Here is a 14128-nt window from a genome sequence, read left to right as displayed (position 1 = left end):
TGTCACCAAGTTTAAAGAAATGATATGTGGGCAGTTGTATGCAATCAAATATGCTGAACGTATAACATTGCTAAGTGGGTAGTAATGTTTGGAGGACTTTGATTGTGAACCTCAGATTTTTCGTTTCAAGTCTAAGACCTTGCCTCAATTAAGAATAAATTGCCTTCCTGATACTTAAGTACATTGGCATACCCATATGTACTGAGAAGGGAGTTATTGAACCCCGCCTCCTCGATGATCGGAAGGAGATTTGCATTCTCTATCCGCTCTAGTCCAAAGAAGCCAGCTAAATAGTTCTCGGCGCTCCTTGACATCCGATTGGATGTAGTGGTGCGAACGATAAGATTAGTGTTATTGTTGTATAGTTAGTCGTAGTTATACCAGTTCAGCACGCCACACAAGGTGATGTAACCTTAGATCTTAATATCTCTGCATAAGGGTTTACTACTAATTATGAGTAATTAGTACTGGGGTTAACTCCACTATATATGACCTATTACTAGGTTAATACCTACCGGATTCTCTAGGTATCTACCAGCCCTAGTGATTGTTTGATTTGCATTATAATAGAATTCCTTAAATCGCTAATATATTTGCAAGAAAATGATCATATTTTAATGTTGGTAAGCTAGGGTACTGATACTAATATAGGAATATTGATAATTAGTGGGACTATTCCCAAGGAATAGTGGAAGAGTAGAGGTGGTCGCACTAGCTTCGGGACGTAGTGTAAAGAGAAACCACTATTACTAGTATAGGCATTTACTCGGCCTTACTGAAGACTAGTTTAAAGTAAAATAGAAATTGGGTCGATTCCAGGCTAATTGGGTCTTGCTCGTTCAGAGTATCCGACAAAACCCGATAAGCTCAAACCGGGACCACGCTTTCAGTTAAACCAGGACAAGGGAATTTATCTGAAACTCTATATGGGGCATTGTGCAGCAGTAATTGAGAAGCATCAGATGCGCATCAAAAGCATGGTAGCGTATTGTACACCCCACGTGCTATCCGGCAAATGCGCTAAACTCGCGAATGCGGAGCCTCACCAATTCGATGGATCCCCACGTGCGGCCGCAAGCTGTGTTCACTTGTTACCACGTAAATTTTTTTCGGTACTCCAGACTCGACTGAGCTACTCCAGAATAGACTCCGTTACTCCGAATAGGTTTACGAGTGGGAGAGTATGCGGGCCTGTCGAACTTAGAGAAATGAGAATAACTATAAAATGGACCAGTTATCTTTGATGATTTAGTGAATTTCAAAATGCAGCATCAACTCTCCAATTGAATGTCTTGTTTCTCCTGTCACTCAATATGTTGGCTCGCTCAATCATCTCTCTCGTGGCAGTAGTCTCAAGGGCTAAAGCAGCCGTCATCGAGCCGCGGGCTACTACAACCACTTTGGTCACTAGCACCAGCACCAGCACGGGGCCGAATTGGTTCCAGACGAGTCCAGAATCATATGCAGGTATCTTCAATCTATGACTCAGAGGCTACCTGATCACAAACTAACAGATGAGATGGATAGGGGCTGTAGAAACTGGTATCGCTCCGTTCCTCGTCGAGGTCAACCCAGTCACCTTCTCAGGTGTCAGCTATGCTCCCAACTCCCCATTGCAGACATCGGAACCTATCAAGGGTGCTAATGGACGAGACATATTCCATATCATGGGCAATGAAGGGTGGGTATTCTATCATCTGGAGCTTTTCTATCTTTTCTTAATGTTGACATAAGTTTTAAAACAGCCCCTATCACTCGCCCGAAGAAGGCTTTGGGGTAGACGAATACCCTCTTCCCAAGGGCGCTAACATTACTCAGATGCATATGTTGCACCGCCATGGATCCCGGTATCCCGGTGACAACAGTCTTAGTACCTGGGCGGCAGAAATCGCCAATGCGACCGCCAGTACTAGATTCACTGGAGAACTGGCTTTTTTTAACGACTACACATACAGCCTAGGGGAGAATTCTCTAGTTCCACTTGGTCGCCAGGAACTGTTCGAAAGTGGCGTGCTAAACTGGTATAACTACGGCCAATTATACAATAATAGCACTAAGCTTGTCGCTCGCACCACTACATCCGATCGGATGTTAAAGAGCGCTGAGAACTTTTTAGCTGGCTTCTTTGGACTAGAGTGGACAGAGAATGCAAATCTCCTTCCGATCATTGAGGAGGCGGGGTTCAATAACTCCCTCATCGGTACATATGGGTGTGCCAATGCACTTACGTATCAGGAATCATCAGCGATGGCCTTACCATATAAGGAGTGGGAAGCTATATACCTCAAAGACCGAACTATCGCACTCCAGCAGTGGGCCGGTGACTACAACTGGACCACTAGCGATTCTTATAACGCCCAGATGCTATGCAGTGCCGAAACAGTCGCTTTGGGCTGGAGTGAGATCTGCCAGCTATTTACCTATGAGGAGTGGGAAGGGTTTGCATACTATTCGGATCTATCGTTCGCTCAGACGGTTGGATTCCAGAGCCCCACCGGTCGTGCCCAGGGAATTGCCTGGGTAGAAGAATTCATCGCACGTATCGAGGGTCATCTCCTTGAGAATACCGAAACCGACGCTAATATGACCCTCGATACTAACCCAGAGACCTTCCCTATCCAAAGCCTTTATCTGGACTTCACCCACGACGGCGGAATCGTTACTACTCTAACAGCCCTTGGCTTTGAGCAGTTTAAGGAGCTTCTGCCCGGATCCGGACCCCCCGCCAACCATCAATTCCAGAGCAGTAAAATCGTTCCATTTGCCGGTCGCATGAATATTGAGATCATCAAGGCCCCCGGTATGGTTTCCACGAAGCGCAGTACCAAGGAACGCAATGCCAAGGATGTATACGTCTCTGGCACGAATGAAACCACCTACATCCATGTTCTGCTAAACCAGCGCACTGTGCCCTTACACGCTAGTTTCTCAGCCTGTGAATACCGAGACGATGGTTGGTGTGAGCTCGACACCTTCATGAGGATCCAGAAGGAGAGTCTGGAAAAATCGAAATTCGATTATACGTGCAATGGAAATTGGACCTATGGCGGATTCGGCACTGTCACTGATGGTGTTCCTACTTAGGACCCTCCAAAACCAGCCTATTGGGAAATTTGAGCGACAATTGACCTGGGTATTCAAAAAGAAAGAAAGAAAGATGCATTACACTCGAATATGAGCCACTATAAGGGGCTCTTCAGCGGCCGTAACGGCGCCTAACTAGCTAACTTTCCTGCTCACATGTCAACACGCCCACCAGCTTGCTCATCACCATCTAAATCCATCCGATATCCCTCGTGACTCATCGCTAGGTCCTGGCCCAAGTCCCCACTGTATATTCCATTGAATCCCACTGTAGATACCACTGTAGATCCCCCAGGACCGCGCAAGAAAGCTAACTTAATAAGGCACCGGAGCAGCTCACCCTATCAATAGTATCAAAGAGGGTGGTTTGAGAGTGCGGAATAAGAGTGCGGTATAGTAACAGAGTCGCTGACTATCGGTTCCCCAGACGGCGCCTGCCCCGCCCGTTTTGACTCTTTGCAGCATACTCAGAGAGAGAGAGACTACAGAGAGAGAGGCCCTATATATATATATATATATATATATATATGTGTGTGTGTGTGTGTGTGTGTGTGTGTGTGTGTGTGTGTATGTGGGTGTCATTGGTCGTTTGCGCTGTCGTCGTCGGGTATCAGTGCCGGTAGGAGTAGGTATGTGGGCCGCTTGGTGGCGAGTAGGAAGCGAGGAAGAAGCGTGCAGTCCGCTTAGCGATAAGGGCATTTCCCTCCAATATCTACCTTTGCACGGGATATCCTCTCAATCCAAGCAACAGGCGCTGGTGTGGAGCGACTATTTAATACTGCTTGGGATATCTGCCATTATCGCCGTAGCCGCAGGAAGACTGAAATAATTGAGGAGCTGATGATTTTTCTTTGTATTTCAAGATTTGATCTTGAAGAGCAGCAAATAAAGGAGCTTGAGAAATTCTCTTCCTTTGATGAAAATGAAGCAGCAAAGGAAGATAATGATGAAAGGCGGGATGACCCTGAGGTAAGTGTTATTAGTGATACCGAGGAGCACGATGTTGACGAAGAGGAGGAGGAGGAGGAGGAGGATAACGGCAGTGAGGCTGAGGAGGTTCAGCAGCTACCGGATGTGAATACCCAACTACGGATGTCAGGGAGGAAGCGAAAAAGTAGGGAGGATGACGGATTTGAGCACAAAAACATGATTTTTTCGATTTTTTTTTGATAATCTTTTTGATCTATACGCCTAATGCTCTCTAGCTATGAGAGATGTGTTTTTATGCACAGAAAACATATTTAATTTCATCATCTACTTAAGAAAAGCCTTATGAGTACGTACGTACATATATGCTTAAGAGATATCAGTCTATCTAATTTCTATTAGCTAGATGGCAGCTGGTATGACATATAAACCTTTATATATGCTGATATACGAGACAAGCTCGACATTTATTTGGAGATAACGATGTATATACGTGGGAGTTTGTGCGAATGTGATGACAGCACGCTCAGCGGCTCTACGTTGCTACTAGCGCCAAATCTCTGATTTTATGCAGTGATAGAATCTAGGCATAATTGTTATGTTCGCGACCCAATTGGGGCCCCAAGGGTTAGGTTGGGTTGGGTTGGGTCCAACTTGTGTCCTGATGAAGCCTATATCATTAAATGGTTAAACCTATTATTAAATCTCTGATCAAAGCTATCGTTAAAGGCATCAGATTCATTAAACCTTTCTCTAAAGCTATCGCTAAAGGCTAAAGCTACTGTTGAAGCTGTCGTTAAACCTATACTTAAAGCTATTATAAAAAGATCGTTAATATCCTACGATCTTTGAAAATACTCCCTAATATATACATATGATCAGGACTTGAGCGAAGCGAGAGAAATCACTTGAATACCCCTCAGGATAGGTCTGGGTTTAGGTGTTCATTTTTTTACGCAACTTTTCCAATTTCTATCGGTTTAGAATACCTAAATGAATGGACAGATCGGTAGATTCACACACATGTGCAGGAGATTCGGATTCTAGTCTTGAACCATCGTCTTCCGAGCCGACCAATCATCTCGAGTGACCCTCGGACCCCTTTAAATGTGTCAAAAGACCTGCAACTCAGATACCTAATCTAGAAATGCGTAATTCGTATCCATGGATGGAAAGATATAAAAAGAAACAGACACATACAGAGAGAAACGTGGCATATAAAAATGAAAGAGATCTACGGAAAAGAACGCAGGATCACATCAGGATCACACGGTCTTCCGATTATACTTTGACAGAAGACCCAGAAAACAGAAGGGAAACGTGGTCAAAACGTGGTATGCAGTCTAAATTAGTGCTCACGAGTCCAACAACCTTGAACCTATGACCAGCTGCCAGTAAGTTCGTACATTCGACGGAGCGAAGAGTTCATGTCGATCGAGTGTATAGCCTGCTTTATCCATGCAAGTATTCCCAATTAGACTGACAGATACCCCATTTTTGTGCTTTTTATAAAACTCCTCCGCATGACCAGGCAGATCCAGATATATCAGGCCTACCACCGTCAGAAATTAGCGGGTGTGTCGGATATATCGGTGTCGGTGTTAGGGAATTTACTGAGTTTGGTTGTACTGATCAATAGTTCCACCTGGGCAGGATTGTGATCCCTGAACCTCGGTAATACTTGGCTTACTACATCTGTTGACCAGAGTGAATAGTATGATGTACGGAGTAGACCATGCATAGTACATAATATTTATAGCCTGTACCTAGGTATTCATGATGCCGAAAGGTGTCTGACATCTCAAATATATACGTTAAGTCCAAAATACATGTACACCCCAACACCAAATCAGATATCCAAACCAGGATCATAATAGCCCATCCAATATTGAAATTATATCAAAGAAGCCAACCGACAAACCCCATCAACAAGAACCAGTATCCCCTGCTCAAGCCCCCACTCCCTCAAAGCCAGATCCTCCCTTTCAACCCCAAGAGCACGTCGATCCTCCCTCTCAAAGTGGCGACCAATATGCTCCATGCGCACGTCCCAACTTCCCTCGCCCGAAAACCCCTCCCTACAAAATCCACAATGACTCTGCAAGGGCGGTGTCCGTAGACCATGCCAGCAGCGCTGACGTACCTCCTCCAGCCCAGCTTCGAAGTCACTTTGCTCAGATCCGGTTGGCTCTCGTCTTCCGGATTGTAGCCAGGGTGCATGCATACGGCGATGGTGTTGCGTAAAGAGATCTTTGCGGTTGAAATCATTTGATTGCCCCGGTGGAGGTGAAGATATGCTCGATGTCGCTTTCGCGTTAGATTTCGATGTAGATGTCAAAGTAGAAACCGTAGCTGGCAAAGTCGATATGGAGAGGAAATGTGTCTGGTGTTGAGAATTACATTTCCCAACATCACAACGATAAAACCCCAACTGTAAATGCTGCGAGGTAACATGTCGCTTCCACTCATTTTTTGAAACAAAGGTACTCTCACAACCATAAGGCGCAAAACTGCACACGAATGTCCTCATATCATTTGTACCAGTCCCTCGCCGCCTTCGACTAGGTACAGAAGTAGGTTTGCGCTCTTTGCGAACCCCCCTCGAAGCTTCTACCGGTCGCTTTGAGCGACGGTCAGGTTGCGGGAGGGCGGCATCCTTAGGAAGAAGAGGGGACCATTGCTCTGGCGAGATATTTCGATCCGACTGGCTACCCGACCAAGCGTCAAAATCGGTATAAGGCGAGAGATGATCGAGTGCGTTATGCTTAGGGAGGAGATTTGAGTCGATATCGAGGAGTTGGTTGGGCGCGGGATACTCGTCCACGGGGAGTATCTCCTCTTGGCAAAATGCTGGTGATGTGATGCGGTTCATTCCTAGGGTACTTTCGCTACTGCTGTGGGGACTTTGGGGATCCGAGATTGTTGAGAGGGCGCCATTCCACGAGAAATCGGGGTAGTATGTCATGTTGAAGGAATTTTCCCCGGGTTGGGGTAAATCAGATTTTGGTTCCAGGGGCGAAAGGTGGAATTGAGAGGAAGCATGAGTGAATGGATCTAGAGAAGGATCAAAGATGTATGTCTGGGACATAGGCATGTTGATAAAAGGGTAATCCATCATCTATAGCCCTAAAGGGAAAAAAGGGTACAGGTACAGGGTGTAAAAAAGTCAAAAGAAAAGGTGACAAAGGGAAGGTATAAATAATGGCCAAGTTACATCAGAGTCCAAGCTAGTATTCATTCCCAACGGCGCATAAGTTCAGTCACAGTGGATCGGGGTCTGGATGAGCCTCAAGTTGGGGCCAATGAGGTAAAAGAAAGGAGCGGAGACTGAACTCGGACCTGCGAGAATGGGCTACGTGTAAGAATAAAAGGCCCATAATTAACAGATAATCACACCGTCTAGTGCGGAGATTATCGTTCATTCAACAAACATGGATGATGAAGGATCTACTTGGACCCCAAATGATCCAGGTAAAATTCCATTGAATTCTCCACTAAACCCTACCCACGGACTCCCGTGAGTTTCATGCCCGAAGATCACCGAGGATGTTAGACAGAAATAGTACGAATATCCACTTGTTACTGAAAGGTAAATCGAATAAATTCACCACAGCCAACATTTCTATGATTTAATTGTCTCCTGAGTCCTGAGTCAACTGGGTGAGGTAAAACGGCCCCCACAAGCTCATGACTGGTTCATCCGAGATGAGCCGCTTAATGATTTTCCGGGTCAAAGTCAAAGATAAAGGGGTAAGTGAGAGCGACACGTTGGTTTTTTACTCTGTGCTGCATAGGAATTTGACTTAAACAGTGATACTGGTCACTGATCGACTTTGATTGATCTTGAGATACAGGAGTAAAATAATGACTACTACTTAGGTAGTACATAATACATATTTCATATGGAGCCAATCGATCGGGCCACGGACCTTGACTTAAAATCCGCCCCCACGAGTGGAGAATGTGAAGTCGCTCACTCCCGCTTGACCTTGCGGGACCAATTTTTCGGTACCCGAATCAACCAATAGAGGAAGACGGCCATGAAAATATTGAAAGCAATATAAGCAAAGAGCAAGCCGATATTCCGCCAGTGGTCGCTAAAATAAATGTTGAGTGCAGCCAGGAATTGGTCTGTAGTGGAGATAGCACAGAGTCGACAGTTTTCCGTTGCGTCCCCATTGAGCAGGGTCGAGTGGTAAGTATTCACGTAGGAGTCCAGATACGCCGAGCAAGTCTGTCCAGAAGGTGGCGAGACGGTGAGGACCTCGATATCGGAGCAATGCGCGGTACTCCCTGCCAGTCCAGTGGACAGGACCGCTGAGACTAGGTATGTGAAGGGCGAGACGCGGTACATGAAGATCCAGAATCGGGGCAACTGGGTGGGACTCGCGAGGACACTAGACAAGATGAGTAAGCGGACGAAGATCACGGAAAGTACCAGGGTTCGGGGAATCGGAAAATGGGGCAGACTAACCCATTGAAAACTAAACAAAGAGAGAACATTAATTGCGCGATATTGCTGCCCGTCTCGGGCGTCTCAATTCCCGCAATAACCATCGAGCTAAAAGTCGACGCGAGCATGAGGAAGATCAAGATTATCAAGAACATGGTTCCACCCCGTGCTGCCGTCGTGCCGGCTGCATTGCGGTACAGTCCGATCGGGTAATACCACGAGAAATACACGGGGATGGCCATGATGATGTTCCACGGCAGTTCCGTAAAGATACTTGCGAGCATGAACGCTTTCCAAGAGTACGCCTTGGAGGGCCGTTCCCGCACTTCGTACAGCGAGCGCTGCACGCAGAAACTGGGCATCATCTGTTGGACCAAATTGGGGAAGATGATCAGAAGCATGAAAATAGCAAACATCTGGTTCTGCAGGCCTTGTTGAGTGTTCGGTTCACGCCAGAAACTGAAGCCGATAAAGAGAGGCTGTAGAAGGTTAGTAAAAGGGATATCATTCAGTCACTCCAAACTTACCGGTAAGACACACATCGCAGTCTTCGAGTAGAGGTATCCGGGGCTACGAAAGTACTGCTGAAACATCCGACGAATACAGACCAGGAACTGGTACCAAATTGGAGTTGCAAATTCTCCGTACCCAGTCGTTGCGAGCGCCACCGTTTTCTGGGAGAGCTCCTGTTTCATCTTGGTCAATTCTTCTCGGACCACCACTCGTTCAGGGCTAGTGGTCCATTCATCGGCCCAGTCGCGATCCGCATGGGAGCCAGGGGCAGCACCAATCACTTCGAGCATCCATTCAGCAGGGTTTGCGTCATGTGGACAACTGATCGAGCCTTTGTTCTCAAAGTACTTGATCAGAGTCTGCATGTTAGAACCCAGGTCACCAAAGTACACCGTGCGACCACCCTTCGCAAGGAACAGAAGCCGATCAAACTGTTGCATAAGGATTGCCGAGGGCTGGTGAATGGTACAGAGAACAGCCTGGCCGTGATCGGCAAGCTTGCGCATCAACGAGCAGATAGACCAGGCGGTTTGGCTGTCAAGACCGGAGGTTGGTTCATCGAAAAACAGCAACAAGTCCGGCTTAGCCGCAATCTCCACGCCAATGGTCAGTCGCTTGCGTTGTTCCACGTTCAATCCTTCACCCAGGATACCAACAACTGCTTCTGCGTATTCTTCCATATCAAGCATCTTGATGACTTCCTCAACGTAGGCAATCTTCTCGTCATAGGGGGTCTTGTGAGGCTGACGGAGGAGCGCACTAAAGATGAGAGCTTCACGGACCGTGCTAGTCTCCAAATGCAGGTCCTGTTGTTGAACATAGCCTGTCTTGCGCTGGAAAGAGCCATCACGTTGCCTACCATCCACGAGCATATCACCGGTGATCACTCCCATGGTCACACGGTCAGCGAGCACGTCGAGCAATGAGGTCTTACCCGCACCTGTCACACCCATCAGGGCAGTCAAGGTACCAGGCTTTACCCAGCCGTCCACGCCATCAAGGATACGTCGGGGTTTGCCTTTGATCTTGATGTCATAACAAACATTTTCCCAGTGGAAGATAGAGGTCTGTTTAGCCAACTTGGCAGTCTGATCCTGAGCCTCGCCAATCTGGGTTTTCTCCGCGAGCCCAGTCTCCGAATCTCCGCTGCTACCATTCTTCACAAAGGCAGGAATCTTGCCGCGAGGGAAAACCAAGATCTCGCCTTTGGATGGTTTAGCTCGACTGTACTCGGCCGTGATAACGTAGAGGATCAGTAGAAAGACGTAAAACCCAACAAGAATTCCAAAGTTCCGCCACAGGTGACCCTTAGAATACTGGTACGTGGTGTTGATGTATGCGTCTCCACTGACATAATCCAGACCCGCGACTGCGCCCTTTGTGTTGCAGATTGTCGAGTTCCGTGGGGCATTTTGGTAACCAGGGCCCTGGGGAACATAGGAGGAGCAAGGAAAGTCCCGATCACTGAATTCGTTGACCATCAATGATTCGAATGCGTACTGTTAGAGATTAGTATAGGACTTGTAGTTTGTTTCCGGAATTCTTACCGCAATAGGATTAAGCCAGTTCAACCACCTGAACCAAGGATGCATATCTCGAGTTGGAATAGCAAAGCCCGTATAAATTACCAGCATCATCATGAAGATTGAGGACGGAACCATAGCTTGGGCCATGGCTCGGGACGCGGCTCCGATCCATCGGAAAAGATTCGACATTACCAAAGTGGTGGTGAATGAGAATAAAAAGAAGATAAAGAAGTGACCGGCTGTCCGACGAAGATCAGCAATGAAGTAGATGATAATGTTGAAAAAGATGGCAATCAATAATTTGGACGGCAGCTCGACGATGTAAGAGCTGATGGCTTCAGCAGACGGATGATACAGGGCGTACTTGTAGTGTTTCTCTACAATGGGCCGCTGTTGCCACAGGGTCATGATTTCCAAAGCACTAGCGAAGGCGTTCAACAGGACAGCAAAAAAAAGTAGTGCACCGCGTTGGAAGAAGCTGTTAGTGTTGGGCTCGAGGCCTACAAAAACTGTTGCGATGATGATGCCCATAACCGAGTTACCAATCACAGATGCCAATGTCATGCTCATGTCGCCCTTCAATCGTAGGAATCCGCGCCAGAGACAGAGCTTGACCTGCATAGGATATGAAAGGGTGTACGGAGAGGCAGCGCGTGAGCTCTTGACCTTCTCAGCTGCGCGAGAGTGACTGAATTGCTCAAACCGACGCCCTTCAACTGGATTCTGAGCCGTCTTGTCGGCGATTTGCTGAAGAAGTTGCTTTCGCTCGGGACTTGCTTTCCAACGAGCTGCAAACTCATCTGGTGTACGGGGGATTCGATTTTCGAAGCCTGGACGAGCCTCACGTTCCGATGGACTGGTAAGCGAAGTCAGAAAATCCGCAGTGGTTTGTCGATCGGGACAGTTAAAGCCCATTTCGATGAAGAAGCGACGCGCATCTTGAGCTTTGCCAAAGTAGATCTGGCGCCCCTCGTAAAGGACAATCGCCTTATCGAAGAGATCATAGATAGACTGGCTAGCCTGGTAGATCGCAACGACAGCAGTAGTACCACTGTACTCTGTAGACAGCCGAAGGTTCTTCACAAATTCCAGCGCAGTAGAGCTATCCAGTCCACGCGTACTGTTATCCCAGCACTGTAAAGGACTGCCACATAGTGTTGTCTCGGCAATACTGACGCGCTTTCGCTCACCTCCAGAGACACCGCGAATGAAATCATTTCCCACCTTGGTGTCGACGGTGTGGGAGAGTCCAAGCATGGCCATCGTCACATCCCGCATGTGCAAGGCATACTGATCACGCGTCACACCAGGCAGACGATTGGCCGGTGTACGTGCTGCAGCCGCAAAAAACAATGTTTCTCCGGCGGTCAACTGAGGGAAATGAATTTCCGTCTCAGCCTGATAAATGACTTCACCACGGAAGCGACTGTGCATCTGCTCCCATGTGATACCTTCATACTGTACATCGACTCCGTCACCCAGAAAGAGACCATGTGTCTCACCCGCAATGGTCTTAAGGAGTGTGGAACATCCACTAAGCACGTGTTAGTGTTACTTCTGAAAAAGGGTGTGAAAGTTCAAGATTACCTGCCCGGTCGACCTAAAGCTACCAACATCTCACCATGCTCCACGATTCCTTCAAAGTCACGGAGGATGTCAATGCGCACTTTCTTTCCCAGGCCAACCATATGCCGCACACCATCCAGCATCTTCAGCCAGACATTAGCAAAATTGACCTGATAATCTGCAGCGGTGCCATAACCAAAGACATTCAATTTCTGGAAGGAGACGCCTGCTGTGCGACGCGGAAAACGGTCAGGGTCACGGGTCAACTGCAAGGTATTGCGAACCCATTTGCGGGAGTTAAAGTCGGGCGAATTAGGGTCCAACTCAGGATTATTGGACGGATCAAGGAAGGTATTGATGGCGTCAGAACCTGAGCTGTTTTGTTGTGAGAGTTGTGAGAAAGTGCGTGCGAGCTTAGTGATTTCTTGGTGACGTTTTTGTTCTGATTGAGCTAGGATTACAGATTCATCTTTGTCGTGGTCACTCAAGGACACCGAGGTCTCGTCCGAATTCATCTTCTTGATATGCGAAACCGCGCGAGCTGTAAAGAAATTTCCGAAGAACGAAGTCGGGGCTCGAGAATTCACGAAGAGTTCAACGCATGATCAAAAAAACAAAACAACTTTGAGGGGAAAAGGAAAGGAGAAGGAAAGGTGAGAAGTTCTTTCCGATAAGGAGCGATTACTTTTTGGGCAAGTGTGCAATGTTGTGCCGGATACCGGAAGGCGTAAGATCCGGGCAGAAAGGACGATTAAGCGTCTCGCTGTAAGTTCATCATCGGGGGCCTGAAAGGGTTTCCCGATGGAAGTAGATCTACTTATCGATATGGTTTATCTAACGTGCGGATCCATGTATCCACTACTTTATCCCCGGAACTTGAAGTTCCCGTGAATGGACTCAAGGAAACCCTGACCCAAATTTCAATATAAAGAGGAATGAAGAGTCATCTTAAGTCATTAGGCGAACAGGAAATGTCAAACTTAACGCAGTCAGCTACATCATTAGTGAGAGTTGATTGGTGGCGTATTCGTTTCGTATTCCCCGCATCTTAAAGTGGATGCAGAAGTGGAGCGGATCCATGGATTTGATTCAACTACACTGACCTCTTTAGGATGCTTCCGATATCTTACATAATGATTGATCCAATTATAATCACTCGTTTCCCTGCATAAAGCACGTGTATTCACATGGTGAAGCATGTTTCAGGTCATCACTACGTATGAACCCTAGCTTCACAGATGACTCTTACTGACTAAATAAAGAAACGTATAGACTTATCACCACTTCACCATTTCTCATTATACACCATTTTCATTATACTGACCAATAATCAAGATACAGTCAAATTAACCTCGATCCACCCTACCCCTTACTTCTCCATAATTCTCCGTGATCAGACTGGTCAATGCGCGACTTGGCCTTGGCACCGGCACCAAGCCTAGAACACACCTTACTTCATAAGCGACCGATCAGTCGAATGCGGCGAATATGACCTGTAGAAGGACCTGATCCTAAATACGAGTCATTTTGCGTGGTCCGTAAGACGCAACCCCGAGCGGAAATTGCCCTCAGCAGCCACATGTGCAGAACTTTGACCGGATAGCAGCAGTAAGCTCTTGAATCCGCTGCGCTCGGCTTCATCAAGAAACGACCGCAATCCTTGATTGTCCGTCACAGCATACAAGCGCCAAGCAACTGTCTCTTTGTCACCGTTCGAACAGACACAACTAAACCGGAGGGAGTCATATATCACGTTGGCAGGTTCTTCGATAGGAAGACAGGTTCAATTAAAGCGGAAGGCACAGTAGTTCTACAAGCCTTCACCAAGGAGACCCAAATCTATTTAACGCTGCCAAACAACGAGAAACACACACCTTATTCTCCCACCAAGCCTCTCTCTCATTGCTGCTTAGTTGGATCCCAGGTCACGTTTCTTTCTCGTATTTGGTAGTCTCTGTTCGTTTATTTGCCCGCTTGTCCTAATACCCGCATGTATGCTTGCTTTGCAAGGTTCAGCCTCGCATATCATACCGGCCACCCTTCCTGTCAGCTATTGCAA

The 14128-nt window shown here is 47.1% G+C and overlaps 3 protein-coding genes across 3 annotated transcripts; 1 reads left to right on the top strand and 2 right to left on the bottom strand.

The window, feature by feature from the left end:
- Window positions 1-1313: 1313 nt before the first annotated feature.
- N7520_005395 (histidine phosphatase family protein) lies at window positions 1314-3084 on the top strand (the record flags this gene model as incomplete). Its single annotated transcript, XM_057139329.1, has 3 exons — window positions 1314-1467; window positions 1528-1681; window positions 1746-3084. The coding sequence occupies 3 exons, from the start codon at window positions 1314-1316 to the stop codon at window positions 3082-3084; spliced, it is 1647 nt and encodes a 548-aa protein (XP_056997536.1).
- Window positions 3085-5905: 2821 nt separating this feature from the next.
- N7520_005394 (putative C2H2 finger domain protein) lies at window positions 5906-6976 on the bottom strand (the record flags this gene model as incomplete). Its single annotated transcript, XM_057139328.1, has 1 exon — window positions 5906-6976. One exon carries the CDS (start codon window positions 6974-6976, stop codon window positions 5906-5908), a length of 1071 nt encoding a protein of 356 aa, XP_056997535.1.
- A 1008-nt stretch (window positions 6977-7984) lies between these two features.
- Window positions 7985-12584, bottom strand: N7520_005393 (ABC multidrug transporter A-2; the record flags this gene model as incomplete). Its single annotated transcript, XM_057139327.1, has 5 exons — window positions 7985-8408; window positions 8486-8943; window positions 8992-10476; window positions 10525-12037; window positions 12091-12584. 5 exons carry the CDS (start codon window positions 12582-12584, stop codon window positions 7985-7987), a joined length of 4374 nt encoding a protein of 1457 aa, XP_056997534.1.
- Between the last annotated feature and the right edge of the window lie 1544 nt (window positions 12585-14128).

Source organism: Penicillium odoratum (genome assembly GCF_028828045.1).
Source record: "Penicillium odoratum strain IBT 22623 chromosome Unknown utg000004l_segment0_segment0, whole genome shotgun sequence".
Lineage (NCBI taxonomy): Eukaryota > Fungi > Ascomycota > Eurotiomycetes > Eurotiales > Aspergillaceae > Penicillium > Penicillium odoratum.
This window is presented reverse-complemented; position numbering and strand designations above follow the sequence as displayed.